Source organism: Setaria viridis, chromosome 2 (genome assembly GCF_005286985.2).
Source record: "Setaria viridis chromosome 2, Setaria_viridis_v4.0, whole genome shotgun sequence".
Lineage (NCBI taxonomy): Eukaryota > Viridiplantae > Streptophyta > Magnoliopsida > Poales > Poaceae > Setaria > Setaria viridis.
The window spans coordinates 14,708,169-14,723,875 of record NC_048264.2 but is presented as its reverse complement, the minus strand read 5'-3'; the positions used below and the strand labels follow the sequence as shown (position 1 = coordinate 14,723,875).

Here is a 15,707-nt window from a genome sequence, read left to right as displayed (position 1 = left end):
TTTTATGGTGATGAAGCCGCCGCGGTTGTCCCGTGGCGGACGTGGAGGAGGAAGGGGAGACGAATCTCCGCTGGATGCGCGACGCGTGGCGCGACGAGGAGCGTCTGATGGGGGAAACGTGAGGTGGAGGCTGCGCCTCGCCCTGCCCTCCCGCGGCCTTGGAATCGCGGTCTCGTCTTATCTCGCTTTCTCTATCTCTTTTAATTAACCATATGTAGTACGAGTGCTACTACTTTTTTTATATGTAATTATATACTATATAATGTGCAATATGACTCGGTTTTTGTTTGGTTCTTTCAGGTTAGAAAAAAGATATGTTTGCCACTAGGCGTTATCTTGATTTGGTCGAGCCAATTAGCATAGTGCCATCATAAAAGAGACACGGTTCCATCACAACGGTGTGTACAAAATGATTTTAAAAAAATACCATTTCTAACATTTTCCGTAGCGACACAAATGATATAGACCTTTCTGAGGGAGAAAATTCAAAATACCAATACTACCCCTTGTATTTTTCCCCCCCTCATGTGTTGTATTTACATTACTGGTCAGCCAAAGAAATATTTTATATATGAAAAATGCGCAAAAATAAAAAAATACACATTTCGCAGTTTGAAAAAATATAATTAAATTATTTTTAAGTGAAAGTTAGTGCCTCTTGAACGAAATAATTATTTTACCAACAAAACTTGTAAAAGGCTGCGATAGGTGTTTTAATCATTTTGGAACATTATTTGAAATTTATCTCGAAATACAAATAGTGGGTAGAGCCGCCTGCAAAGAAGAACGGAGAATGGTGGAAGGGCTGGTATTCATAATTATAACATTTTCTTTCTAGGATATTCTCTCTCCAAAAGAGACCTCTACATATATTTTTTTTATAGAGAGCACGTTGAGATAGTATTTTGCCGCTGCTAAAACTAGACACAAACTTGTCCACTAGCGTTTAAACATCATCTAGACAGACGGGCTACATGACCGTTTAGATGAACACTACGTTGGTCTTTCTCTTCAGTTGATGGACCGAGGAAAAAACATTATTTGCTGCAAAAAAGTAAGTAATTTTTTTAGATTATTACTAGGTGCACATAAGTAATATTCAGAAGCAATCGCTGTTACATCGATCGATCAATCCTTGGCACTCCGTACGTAGTATTCAGGCTTTCTCTTCACAGAAATTGCACGTGCGCAAAAGCTGTAACTTTGGTGTGGTCAGAGATGGAGAACTCGGTAAGGAAGCTGCCGGAGAAGAAGCAGTGGTGGAAGCAATATCAAAGGCCCGGCCCAACATGGTCAATCAGTGGTGGAAGCAATACGATTTTTATCCAAACAAACTGATCCAATTTTCTTACTGCAATTGTTTGCACAGTGTCAGTGTATAAGAACGAATGAAATAAAGAGTTGCGTATACAGGAATAACAAGCTAAAGAAACAAACAAATTTAGCAGGAGGAACTTATTCTTCTTTCAAACTTCAATGGGTGTAAATTTGTAGGGGAGCTTAGAAGGGGCTCCATGGCTCTACCAACGGTAGGAGGGGCTTTAGGCCCATCCGCCTTGGTGCTGGATCCGCCCTTAGTAAGGCCTCGTTCGTTTCGACTGGAACGGCCCGGAATGTGGCATGTTCCACCCGAATCGAATAGGCCCGGTTCAAAGTCAGGCCGGATAAAAAATGGTTGTTCGGTTAGATACAGCTCGGAATGAAAACGGGCCTAGATTGGAATTCTCCCACACTAGATGGCCCGGATTGGAACCCTATCTCCTCACACCCGGATCGAAACCCACGAACGTGAGGCCAGACTCCGCTGGCGGCGTGAGGCGCGAGACTCCACGAGGCGACGCAAGGCGCGGCTCCGCTGGCGGCGCGCGAGGTGACGAGGTGGCGGTGTGGTGACGTGAGGTGACGGCGTGGCGGCGCAACACATTCCCAACGGCGACTAGCTCCCGTCCAGCCTCCACCCTCTCCGCCGCCTTCTCCCCAGTGAGCGCCGCCATCTCTCCCTCCCCCTCTCTCATCCTCGCATTCTTGTTCTTGAGGTTTCCAAGCCTAGGGTGTAGTGGATTCGATTGTTCTTGGGGTGTAGTTGACTCCTCGTTGCGCTGAAAATATAGGTAGGATTCGTTGCGATCCAGGGATTGAAAACATAGGTAGGAATCGCCAGCGCTGATTCAAGATTGCAAGGCTTGCCATTCTGCAGTTGTACCTTGAAGGCTGAAACAATGAGCCTTGAAAGTGTATTGGGAAAATCCAGTTTTGACACTTTCTAGTTTCTAAGAATTCTTGTGCTATCCGTACGTGGATTCCTGTTAGTCAGTTATTGTTGCGTTGTACTACCACAAGCTATAGTGCTTATCACAATATGGCAATATGCAATTGTGTTTTGGTACTAATTATTAATTGCAGAGTTCCAGAAACTTTTGTTAGTGAAACTGGCTAATCTGATGAGATAATATGGAGCAATAGGTTGTAGTAGGGTATAACTTACTCTAAACCTGAACCCTGTTGTGAATCTGTCCGGTGCCCCCCCCCCCCCCCCCGGCCTCTTTAGTTATTTTATTAAGCTTGTGTTAGTCAGACTTGTGCTCTCAGTCTCATGTTCATCCTTGGAAATTTGGTGCTTTATAGCACTGCTCGGTTTGTAGGGTCGGCATTTTTCTGTATTCTGGAACGCGGGTGGGCGTCATCATTTTTCTGTAGTATGTAACGTGGGTGTGGTGGTCGGATTTTTTTTTTATTCTTGAAGGCTCATTTGGGATCTGTAGCAGTAATAACATATTTTGGCTTAAACAATGTACCATTTGCAATCTGATTTGTATCCAAGATTTTCTTGGCTATCCAAGTTTTAGATTGTATTCTCCCTTGCAGTCAAGCAGTTCAAGCTTTAGATTTTCAATTCTTTTTGCCATAGCTACTTACTAATGTACTAGTATTAGTGCACTGTTTTACAAAATAACTTAATGTTTTTTTCTTGTTACTTGTAGATCCCACCAGCACAATTAAGAGTTGGGGAAGGTGAACCTCCACCTTCTTGGGATTCGGTACCAACTCCAATAGGTACAGAATTATGTCTATGTTTAAATCTTTCTTTTTTTCTATTCAAAATAGGTACAGAATCCGATAGATACAGAAACCTGTTTAGAAACATGTTTACCCTTCCATTTTATCTATTTAGCTTCTATTTGACTATAAATTTATATGCTCTAGTTCTACAATGAATATCTCATTGAGAGATCGTATTAGAAAGAGGAGGGAGGAAGAAGATGATGACATGATGATGTTTCTATTCCCTGCCTTATATCTGATGGGTTCTGCTAGAGAAGAGGGAGTAAAGAAGAAACGTCATACATCAGAAGAAACAGGAGAGGTTAAGGTTCATCAACTCCTTGAGGGACATATCAAGAACTGTCAAGTTACATTTAGGATGAAACCCCACATCTTCAAAGAGTTGGTGACTTATCTTAGAAGGAAAAGGCTCATTGTTGATACAAGGATTACGGTGGAGGAGAAGTTGGATTTCTTCCTATACATGTTAAGTCGTAACGCCTCATATGAGGATCTTGCAATGACCTTTGGGCACAGCAACGACACCTACCATCATCACATCAATCACTTCTTCAAGAAGGTCATTCCCACACTTTCTCGTCGTTTCCTCCAGTCCCCCAATCCTAATCAATTGCATCCGAAAATCCAAGATAATCCTAGATTATATCCATTCTTCAAGAATTGTCTTGGTGCCATTGATGGAACTCATATCCCCGTTTCCATATCCCCTGAGAAGCATTCTCCTTTTAGGAATAGGAAGGGCACACTCAGCATTAATGTGATGGTGGCATGTGATTTCGATCTCAACATCACTTTTATTTCTAGTGAATAGGAGGGATCAGCTACAGATTCTAGAGTGCTAAGATCGGCTATGAGAACGGGCTTCCAGGTACCTCCAGGCAAATTCTATCTGGTTGATGGAGGGTATACAAATACTCCATCTTTCCTCGCTCCATATCGAGGGGTTCGATACCATTTGAAAGAATTTGGAGCTGGACATCGAAGATCACAAAACTCAAAGGATCTCTTCAACCACCACCATGCACTACTGAGTAACCATGTCGAAAGGACTTTGGGAGTGCTTAAGAAGCGCTTCCCCATTCTCAAAGTTGCCACATTCCATACATTGGAAAATCAAGTGAAAATACCAAGTAGCTGTAACCATCTTCCACAATCTAATCTGATTACTTCATGGAGATGAGGAATGGTTGGATCATCAGCCGGATAATATCGATCCAACACACTTTGTTTCTCTACCCAATGACAATCAAATCAATGACTCAGGCACTGCACAAGGCAATGCTTTGAGAGATACCATCATCCAAGAAATGTGGGTTCAGTACCACCAACATGTAAGCTTGTATCATGAATAAGTTGATGAATAAGTTAATAAGATTGTATCATAAATAAGTTGATGAATAAATTTTTTCTTTGAAAATGATAGCTGGAAAAGGCTCCCCAAAGCTCAATGTGATTGCAAGGGGGTCGCCAAAGTTAAGTAGGTTCCTGCCTACAACAAGTGCTACTAAAAAGAAGCCTTCTCCTAAATGCAGTGGGGCAAAGAGGAGTGGAGGTTCACCACGAGGTATGGTGTTTAATGTTTCTTCATGCTTTCTTGTCAATTTTGTATTATTGATGCTATGAAATTTCTATTACTAATGCTTGATGATTGTTTATGTAGGAAAACAAAGAGCAGACTGGAACACAACTCTTGAGAAATCACTTGTTGAAATTTTGCATGAGTATAAAGATAGTGGCTATAAAAGTGACAACGGTTGGAACACTGAAGGATAGAACAAGATGGTGAAAGAGTTCCATCTGAGAAACAAGTCTGTCTTATATACAAAGGCACAAATTGAAGATAAAGAATGTCAGCTTAAGAGAGACTACAAAATGGTCAAAGTGGCAAGAATGCAAAGTGGGTCAAAATAGAATGAACAAAGAAATATGGTTGAAGGATCAGCAGCAATGTGGGAGAACCTCATGGTGGTAAGTTAATTTCTTGAAGTAATTTTATGGATAACCTCATAGTGATAACTTTGTATTTGATCAATATTTTCTTCAAATTGCAGACTTTCCCCAAAATCAAGAAGTTTCAAAACAACAAGGCAAACTTTCCGCTTTTTTATGCTTTGGGAGAACTCTATGATCGTAAGTTCTATATAATAAGCTATTTCCCAGTCAGATCTCTATGATGTAAAATAGGTACTTGTACTATTTCTCTAAATGTATTGTGCCAAATGTAGGTCATCTGGCTGAAGGGACATACAATTTCGCTTCTATTGAATCACAATGTGTGGAAGAGCCCCTTCACCAAATTGATGATGTAGAGGAAGAAGCTGAGGAAGAGGCTCTACAGGAAATTGAGATACGTGATGAAGAGAATGAAGAAAAGGATGTAAGAGATGAAGAGGAGGCAAGAAGTGGAGAACGAAGAATGGCTGCATCAAGAAAGAAATCAGAAAAAAAAAGGACAAAGGCCTAGAAAAGAGTGTAAAAATTGAAGCTATGATGGAGAGATTCCTTGAAATGAGGACAAAGCAAGCAGAAAATGAAACTAAACAGCTAGTAAGAGAAAATGAGGCAAGAGAAAATGAGACAAGAGAAAAGAAGGCAAGAGATAAGGAGGCTGCTAAAGGTGATGAATACTCCATCAAAAGGTGCATATCAATCATCAACACAATGAAAGTGGCCAAATAGGAAAAGGCCAAAGCTTATGCAATCTTTACCAAGAGCAAAGAAAACAGGGAGACTTTTATTTGTGCTAGTGAAGAAGATGAAGAATCCACTTTGATTTGGCTTAGGAATGAGATGACCTAGCAGGTAAAGTTGTTGTCTACTTACCTCATAAATTCGTTGTCTATTTATACTACTGTTTTAGCTAAAGCAATTAAGTAGCTACATGTAGTCATATGTCGCTGGTACTCAATTTTGTGAAACAGCCTAGTTTTTAAGGTTGGCTAGTTCGTTGATCTTTTCATTCGTTCAGATGGATTAGTCTTTGTGAAAATGAACGGTCAGACCAAGAAGCTATCGTCATGGTTTAAATCATAGATCGTAATGTTTACTCTATTTTTTATATGCTCATACCCTTTTCATTGTGTAACTTGTCAGACGAATTAGCAATGTGTAACATGAGTTGATCACCATCTATTTCATGAATGCTAATGTTTATTTCCATCCCGCAAACTCTGCAGAGTTCTGGTGGAAGACCTGGCTTTGGCCGTGGCGGTGGCAGCAGCTTTGTTGCTAGCGCAACCTCTTCATCCATGGAGTGAAGTTGCCCCTAGTTTGGACATGGTGTTTCCCTTTGCGCGAGGTGTTTAATTTTGAAGGACAGTTATTATGTACTAGTAATGTTATCCGGATCGGCGAGTGCTGACATATGCAGAAAAATTGTGCTATCTTGATACCTTGGTTCCGGTATAATAGTCTTTGCAAACGCTTGGGTTTCGTATCATTACCTTTTCGAAAGCTATTCTCCTGTTTTGCTCGTCTTGTTTGTGATTCTCCTGTTTCATTGGTGCCTGACCGTCGATGATCTAATTTGGCTGGTTCTATTTTGTTGTTAGTGTTTAAACTACAGTTCTGTGCCAGCTTATGTTAAGCTATTCTACAAGATAGAACCCTTTACAGGTTGATAGCTATTCTGTTTCAGAGTAATTTAATTTTAGAGCTACAGATTTTGTTTTGTGTTTTTAACTGAAACCCTGGACAGTCTATTTCTGTCCAGCCGAACAACACCAATTTTGAAGGTTGGAATAGTTCCTGGACAGAAATAGAATCAGACCATGATCGAGTGAAGGAGTCGGATTTGGAATGGTCCTGGACTATTTCCGAAGGAATCGGACGAGGCCTGGTAACGATGACGATCTTTTCTGTTCATGCCAACCGGTACTCAACAGGGTCCAACGCGGTTGGTGCGAGCCCGGGATCTCCGAGTAACGAGAGTATGGCCTTCAGATCATCATCGCCATCCCCTTCGCTCAGAACACTCAAGAAGGCGACCACATGATCCCGGCCACGGTCCTCCTCATCACGCCCTTGCAGCCGTCCCCTTCCTTGCAGAGGCAGGTCTCCAGCCTGGGCGCGTCGTCGTCGTCGAGCATGTCGAGGTGGACGAAGTCCCCGGCCACGACGTGGTAGCGCGCACGGCGGCTTGAACTCGCGGTAGAATTAACTCCGCGTGTGGCTCACCTCCCCGGGGGCGCAGGGAGGGAAAGGGAGCAGCGCGTTCTCCCTGTCGCCGCCCAGCCCGGTGCCGATGACCAGCGCCGCGGCGGCGAAGGAGAAGGACAAGGAGGAGGGTTCGTAGGATCGCCGGCGGGAGCTGGGAGGACCGGCCGGTGCCGGCGACGGGGTCGAGCCCGATGAGCGCGGAGAACTTGAGGGTGGTGGTTTTGGCGGCGTGCCCCAACTGCCAGGGCGAAGGTCGTGTGGCCGCCGCGGCTGTGACCGGCCAGGGCGAGCCTGACGAGGTCCGCGTCGACGCCCGCCGGGAGCACGGGCAGCAGGCCCTCGGGGAGCCAGTCCGTGACCCTGGCCGCCGCGGCGATGTCGTTGTGGAACTGGAACATCGAGGTGACTGCCGCCACAGGCTCAAGAACCTGCTGGGTCGCCATGGTGCTGCCACCTTATCTCTTGCTCACGCTGTCTCAAATGTAGGTACTGGCGGGTAAAAGCTGGAGTTGGCTGTGAATCGTAATTGATGAACTGATGACTGGTGATGATGAGAAAAGAGGATGAAGCTTGGTGGCAAATTTATAGAGTCCGCTGCCGGCTGGCCCTACGTGTACGTACGAGCTGAGGAGCGTGGGCAAAGTGAGTTTGAGTAGCTCTCTGCTCCGTGAATTGTTGTCTAGTAGCTTTGCTAAGGAATTTCTGGCTTTCTGCAGCAGAAGAACTGCAAGGGACATGCTGTGAAATAAAACAGTCACGTTTTCATCACGCGTGCATGGCATGCATGTAATCTCTTGTGGTCTTGTCCTGGATGTAAAATCTGAAAGTCAGTTTTGTTAGGAAGAAACGGGCGAACGTCTGAAAAATGAGGAACAACATCTTACAGAAATGCAATACGTGTGTATGGTGACGAACCTTGGCACGTACTATCTCCATTGTCAAATTTATGGTGTTTGAGACCAGCTACCTAGTTCATTTTCGAACTAATTTTGACTGTATTTCTTAACATTAATAATTGTGTATGTTATAATATAATTTACCAATTCTCAAGCTAATTCTCGATCAAAGACTAGGAGGTTTGAATAACAAAAAGGAGCGAAGGGCCATGTTTCAAAGACTTGTCGGCTCATCTAGGCCACGGAAAACGCAAAGATCCAAGTGTCATTCTGGTGCTCTGTACTCCACGGAAACCGCGCGGTATGACTGAAACTGCCTTCTCAAGTCTCTTTCTTGTGCGCATTATTATCAGTTTCACACCAAGCAATTTCTCGACAACATGTACTCCCAGGTTCGAATGCCCCTCATTTTTTACCCCGTTTAGATTAGGCACCCTTAACCTTGTAATCTGGCATATTTAGTAGTACTTCTTTTGCAACCTGAGATTGCGAAGTTCGGTCTCTTTGTACTCGTAGGCAACCTAGAAAGACAGCCTAGAAGATATGGCCAAGAGATGCAAATACTGCAGTTTCCAACAGTGCTGCCAATGGATGCAGCAGGGGAAAAAAATGTCACATTGCTTCTTTTGAAAGAAATACTTGGGTTGATTTCATTTTTATTGAATATCAAAGGAAGCATCTTCCAATAGATTTGTTTGCTTAGAACTGCATAGCACGTGTTTTATTAAAAAAGGGGAACAAACCAAAGTACAGAGTACAAAACAAACACAACTCCTGGAACAAAAAGGAGAATAACAGATTGGGGCTGTCTACTGCTCACCCGAGCATTTTTTTTGCATAGCCCAGTATAGCTTTCCCCAATAGATTTGGGGTTAAGGGCTTGCCATTATCATTAAGCAGAATGCACGGATGTAACTCTGTCCATTATTTTTATTCAGTTCATTATGATTTGGACTTAGGAAAGGACATACAGCAACAGGTGACATTTAGTTTTTGGAAACATGGAAAAAAACAAGCAACTGACACTTATGTTTAACTCAATAAGTCCTTATGATTTATGGTCTTCCTGCTCATGCCAGACGGTGCTCAACAGGGTCGACTGTGGTTGGTGTGAGCTTAGGGTCCTTCATTATGACTCTAAGATCACCATCTTCTTCATTAAGCACAGCCTTCAAGAACGCTACCATGATGCCAGCAACGGTCCTCCTCATCAGGTCCTTGCAGTTTTTGCCGTCTTTGCACATGCAGGTCATGAACTTTGGAGCATCGTCATCTAGCATGTCGAGATGTCCATAGTCCTTGGTCACAAAGTAGTAGCAAGGTGGCCTGCACTCGTGGTAGAACTCCCTGTGGTTAACATCCTTGGGAGCGCAGGGAGGAAATAGTATGTTCTTCTTCTCCTCTCCCAGCCCAGTGCCGATGACCAAGACGGGCATCGCTATGTCAAAAGAGGAGGGCTCGTAGGTGAGGATCTTGGGTGAGATTTGCGAAGACTTGCCTGTGCCAGCAACAGGATCAAGACCAATGAGAGCAGAGAACTTGAGATTGGTCTTGCCATGCCCCAGGACAAGAGAGAACGCTGTGTGGCCACCTCGGCTGTGGCCGGCCAAAGCGAGCTTGGAAAGGTTCGGCTCGACGCCTTTGGGCAGGATGGATGGTAGCCCCTTAGCGAGCCAATCTGTCACTTCAGCTGCTGCGGCTATGTCCTCGGTGTCACCTTTGGCCAATATGCTGATATGGAACTGCCAATAGAATTACAGAGTTGCATGATTTATGTCAGCCAACAGACATGGGGTGAACCAATCGTATCCCAAAAAAGTCAGTACATGAATTCTCATCGTGATTATGCAGTTGTGATCTAGTGTGGTATCTTGCTGTAATCATCACAGTTTCTACGTTTCTGAATCAACATAGACTATACAGTGCATGTAAAATACATTAGAAGGCAGTGATAGTTAACCTGGGGTGCAACCATGATGAAGCCAAAAGAGGCAATATGTTTGAGAACTTGTTTATAGAAATGGTTCTGGAGGCAGAAACCATGCAGGAGCATGGCGACCGGGTATGTTCCTGCATCCTTGGGAGAGGCAATCAAGATCGGAATTGGTGGTGTCGGATTTGTGTCATGATCCACAGGAATCACCTCGATCGCAAGCTTCCCTGGCTGGAACACTGAGGTGGCTGCAGTCTCAAGAACCTCAGTGCTGGGGTTCATGATCTCTACTGATGTTGCCATACCTCTCTCTCTGGCACTGCAGCCTGCAGGTGCTCACTAGTAAGAGCTTTGAGTTGGTTGTGATGAGAAGGAAGATCAAGGTGGCAAATTTATAGACCCGGCCCGTATGAGGATGGGAAAAAATTACTGCAAGTAGATTGGTAAAATTTTGAGGAATTGCCACATCACTTCACAATCAACGTTCCATCAGCTGCCAAACTCGAGTACGAATCTTACCTCGCGTTGTAACTCTTCATCGTGAAGAACATGATGGAAAAGGACATGGTTTCCATAGTATTCCAACCTATGCATAATTGCATTCGTACTGCTGTCTTGCATCATAATAAATAATATTGATCGGATCCAACCATCCATCCACATGCTTGAATAAGACTGGCTATCATCTTGCATTTATGCTCTGCACAGTGTGCTAACTGACACTGCTCCTCTTTCTTTCTTTCTTTTTCTAGAATACGCAGGAGAGCTGCGCATCATTCAATTAAGAGGAATTTAATACAAAGTTTGTACAACGCGGACCGTTAACCGGGCACTCGCACACGGTAATGGAAATAGACAGTGATTACATATGTTAAGGGGGGCGTCTAGGAGCCGAATTTAAGACAGAAGAGCCGTAACGCTAGCTAGAGGTCAGGGGGCTGCCAACCAAAGGCTTCCATGTTTCGGGCACCACTCTGAATCCAAAGCGACGCTTCTTCAGCAATGAGCAGCAGAAGTTGTTGCGGCGTTCTAGCGACGGTAGTGGCAAAGGCTCGGCCGTTCCTTTCTTTCCATAACCGCCAGCAGACCAGCATGACCGTAGAATCTAGGCCTTTAGCTTTGACGCTGGTCATGTTGGCCCGAATAGAGAGCCACCAATCAATCAAGTTGGAATCCGCGGTGAGGTTCGGTAGCTGATTGTTAGTTCTTTGTCCAACCTGAAGCCACACCTGACGGGCATAGGCACAGTGACTGAAGAGGTGATCCACCGTTTCAGCAGCTTGGCCACAGAGATTGCACTCATCGGTGACCTGCAACCCATGTCGTTTGCGCCTTGCGGCGGTCCAGATCCTACCCTTGGCCGCAAGGCAAATGAAGAACTTGACTTTCAAAGGTGCCCAAGCGTGCCACACGGTCCTGAAGATCAGCGAAACAGTGGAGCCGTGGAAGAACATGTGGTATGCTGATCGGGCGGAGTATGACCCACAGGTTTCCCAACGCCAGGAGATGACATCCTCGATGCCGCTCTGCAAATGGACAGTGGCAACAACATGCAAAGTTGGACGTACTGCGTGAGGCCACTGACTGTAGCTCGTCCGACAATGTCGTGAATCCACACCTTGTTTGTCAGGGCAGCCGCTACGGTTCTGGTTCTTCTTATTTTGGGCTTAACCATAGCACAAAGGTCTGGTGCGAGGAAGCACGGTGAGGAGTCCCCCAGCCAGTTGTCCTCCCAGAAAAGAGCAGCGTTACCATCCCCTAGTTGTACCAGGATCGATGCTTGGAAGACAATGCGTAGGTTCTTGTCCCTGTCGAAATCAGTGCTTAATTGGATCCACGGGCGCTGCGTATCCGTTCTTTTGAGCCACATCCAGCGAAGCCGAAGAGCTTGAGAGGAGAGCTTGAGGTCCGAAATCCCCAGGCCCCCAAACCTACATGGCCTGCATGCAGTTGGCCAGGAGATGGCACAGAGTCCCCCCCCCCCAGCTTTGGTCTTCCCTGCCCAGAGGAAACCTTTTCGATTCTTGTCGATCTCGTGCAGCACCCAGTCTGGGACGTCAAGCGCAAGGAGTGTATGTGTGCAAACCGAGGACATCACGGATTTGACGACCGTTAGCCTCCCAGCTTTGTTCATGAGTTGTGCCTTCCAACTGGGGATCTTGCTAGCAACTTTATCAATAAGGGGTTGGAAATAGGATTTCTTCAAGCGCCCCACCGATAGAGGTAATCCAAGGTACTGGATGGGGAATGTAGCAATCTGTGCAGGAAGAATGTCCCTAATTCTGGAAATCTACTCGTCAGTACAGTAGATCGGCGCCAGCTGACTTTTGTGGAAGTTTGTCCGGAGGCCAGAGACTTGGCCAAAGAAGTCAAGCACAGTCTTGATCGTGATGACGTCTTGGACGCGCGGCGTCGCGAAGATGACAACGTCGTCAGCATACAGATTGGTGGTGTATCCCACAGTTAGCTGGGGAGGAGAGCACCCCCTGCTGGGCAGCCGCAGCCAATAGGCGGTGAAGGACCTCCATAACAAGGATGAACAACATAGGGGAAAGGGGGTCTCCTTGCCGTAATCCCCTAGCATTCCGGATGGATCTTCCAGGGGTTCCGTTGAGGAGAACTCGAGTTGAGGCTGTGGACACAAGGATCGCAATCCACTCTCGCCATTTACCCCCAAAGCCACACGCCTGGAGCACCTGCAAGAGGAACGGCCAGGAGACGGTATCGAAGGCTTTCGAAATGTCTAATTTGATAAGCAGGCTGGGCTTCCGTTTCCTATGCAGGGTCTTGGCCGCGAGTTCAACGAACTTGAAGTTATCATGGATGGAGCGAGTCTTGATGAAGGCGCTCTGGTTGACGTCGACTAGTCTGTGCAGTTCGGGCGCAAGCCGATTGGAGAGCAGCTTAGCGACCAATTTTGCGAAGCTGTGGACCAGACTGATTGGGCGATAATCGGCCGGCGACGCCGCATCCCGTTTTTTAGGCACGAGCGTGATGAGAGCGGTGTTGAGACGGCCAAACTGGGCGCAAGCTCGTCGGAAGAACGCATTGAAACAAGCAGTGATGTCACACTTGATAACCGTCCAGGTCGCCCGATAAAATTCGGCCGTGAACCCATCCGGGCCCGGGGCAAGCTCAGCGGGAAGCTCTTTGATGGTACTCCAGATCTCGTCTTCGGAGAAGGGGGCGTCGAGGTGATGCAGGTCAGCTGCCTGGAAGCCCAAGGCAGCAAGATCCACTCCCGCAGTCCCTTCTGGCGAGGAGCCAAGAATGGAGTGGAAGTAATTATATAAGAGATCCTCCTTGTCAGGTTGAGAGATCGCGATCGTCCCGTCGTATTGAAGGCTGGGGATGAATTTCTTCCTCGCTCGATGGCAAGCGGTCGTGTGAAAAAGTTTAGTGTTGGCGTCCCCCTCGCGAAGGAACAGTAGCCTTGACCGCTGCCTTGCCATATTGCGCTCGAGGGAGGACAGTCCGAGGGTTTTGTACTTGAGCCGCGTCCTAAGGCTCCGCTCCTCTGCAGTCAGCGTGCGAAGCTCCTGGGCCTTGTCGAGCCAGAGAACCACCGCCTTCGCCACCAGCAGTTGGGCGCGGATCTGCCCCACCTTCTTAGAGCTCCAGCGTTGCAAGGATTTGGCTGTGCATTTGAGCTTGTGGTCTAGACGGACAAAAGGGTCCGTGGAGGGACAGGTCGAGGACCAGGCTCCCGCAACAGTTTCAGAGAAGCCCGGCAGAGCAATCCACCAGGGCTCGAAGTGAAACCGGCGTTTAGAAGGGAAGTAGGCATTAGTCGCCAAGTGGAGCGGGCAGTGGTCGGAGGCGCCAGAGGAGAGAGCTTGTAGGAACGCGAAGCTATAATGCGCATCCCAATCGGTGGAGACCAGGACACGGTCAAGCCGCGCCAGAGTCAGAGTCTCACGCTCGTTGCTCCAAGTATAGCGCCGTCCGTGCAGATAAATGTCCTTGAGCTGCATATCATTAACAAACCGCCTGAACCTTCAGATGTTCCTCCGGTTGATGTTACCCGAGTTCTTGTCCGACGCATTGAGAATGAGGTTGAAATCACCCGCAATTACCTACATGGCCGCAGCATGGGGCTGGACGGCACGGAGTTCGTCCAGAAAATCGATTTTATCGGCCTCCGATTGGGGCCCGTAGACGATGGTGAGACTCCAAGGCGTGTCCTAGGACAGGAAGCTAACGGATACTGTAAGAGAGAAACGGCCAGAGTGCAGGCGGGAGCAAGTTGCAACGGAGTTCCGGTAGGCAACAAGGATCCCTCCGCGCGTGCCATCAGACGGCAGGTAATCGTAGGAGGAGGAGAAGTCGCCTCCAAGCATTTCAGCAATAAGAAATGGGGAGAGTACAGCCAACTTTGTCTCCAGTAAGCATACAATCGCACCATTTGCCTCAGCTACCAGGTCCCGCAGGGCGTCGCGCCGGGAACGTGCATTGAGGCCTCGCACATTTCAGACAAGCATATTGATGTTGGGAGCTTGCATGGGGCACGCGGGCGGCGGTGGGGCATCACGGGCGCCTGGTGGCTATATGCAGGCATCATCCGCCCGACCAGCAATCTGCATGAGTTCGTGGTCAGAAAGTTCGTTAGCCAGCGGGAAGATATCACGGAGCGCGGCAAAGTGCTCCGGCTGCACGGCGGAGTGTAGAAATTTGTCAAAGTCACAGGGTGTGACACAGTCTCCCTCCGCGTCCTGTGAGATGACGCCTAGCTTTTTCATGGCCAGTATCTCCCCCTTGCGAGATGGCCGAACGGCAACGTTGAGGGGATTACTAGCAAGGCGGCTGCTACGGCGAGGTGTTGCAGTGGGGGGGGGGGGGAGGCGGCGCAGGGCCAGAGTTGGTGGGCCGGGCCGCAAGGGGTAACTGGAAAGAAAGGCGAACGCTGTTGATGAAAGCGGTCGCCTTCTCCCACGCGGTGGTGGAAGAGCTTGGATGTGGGGTTGTTGCTGGCGGGGAGCTGTGTGGCGGGGTGGCAGGGTCAGCAGGAGTGACAACCGCGCCCACCGACGAGGGGCCCGCTAGAGGGGTGGTGTCAGGTGCAGGCTCACATGACTGCAGGCGCGCACGCCGCAAGTACGTTAGGAAGCGGTGGGGAGAGGCGACCTCCGCGTGCGGCGTCCCCAAGGACTGAGCAGAGCCAGGCGGCGTGTAGGCGCCCAAGGAGGAGGCCTCAAGGAGCATAGGGTCGTCATGACTGCTCCTCTTTCATTCAATTTCCCCCTTCAGACCTTCATTTAGTCCATGGATCCAAGTGAGCTGGCCGATCCAGCCCAGGTTTTATTTCTGCAAACATTCATGCACATTTTGCTTGCCACTTACACACCATGTGAAGTTTTTCTAGAATCAAGGAAACATCACTTGCAAAAATTTTGGGCCGTTGCTTTGATTGATGTAGGAAAGTGGCCACAGGGAAATTGCGCTACCAAGATACCCTCTGTGAAAGATTAATAGAATCTGCATGCAAGGATTACATAATGCTGGATGATCAAGGAACCTCTACTTCTTGTCCACGAAAATCTGCCATTCAAAGAAATAAGGAATAAACATTGTAATATCACATAGGAATACAAAGTGCAATGTTAGTCCTTGTCAGATGGTTTTAATTTAGCATCTTAGGCATGTCTCTCGGAGTGATC

The 15,707-nt window shown here is 47.1% G+C and overlaps 2 protein-coding genes and 2 pseudogenes across 2 annotated transcripts; 2 read left to right on the top strand and 2 right to left on the bottom strand.

The window, feature by feature from the left end:
* Positions 1-1,218: 1,218 nt before the first annotated feature.
* Positions 1,219-5,527, top strand: LOC140221835 (uncharacterized; annotated as a pseudogene).
* LOC140221986 (uncharacterized) lies at positions 2,718-3,874 on the top strand. Its single transcript, XM_072291949.1, has one exon. The coding sequence runs from the start codon at positions 3,212-3,214 to the stop codon at positions 3,872-3,874; it is 663 nt and encodes a 220-aa protein (XP_072148050.1). The 5' UTR covers positions 2,718-3,211.
* A 1,088-nt stretch (positions 5,528-6,615) lies between the features above and the next one.
* On the bottom strand, positions 6,616-7,926 carry LOC117846638 (chlorophyllase-2-like; annotated as a pseudogene).
* A 1,099-nt stretch (positions 7,927-9,025) lies between these two features.
* Positions 9,026-10,428, bottom strand: LOC117842290 (chlorophyllase-1). Its single transcript, XM_034722680.2, has 2 exons — positions 10,078-10,428; positions 9,026-9,859 (listed from the first exon to the last, which is right to left on the bottom strand). The coding sequence occupies exons 1-2, from the start codon at positions 10,351-10,353 to the stop codon at positions 9,188-9,190; spliced, it is 948 nt and encodes a 315-aa protein (XP_034578571.1). The 5' UTR covers positions 10,354-10,428; the 3' UTR covers positions 9,026-9,187.
* Between the last annotated feature and the right edge of the window lie 5,279 nt (positions 10,429-15,707).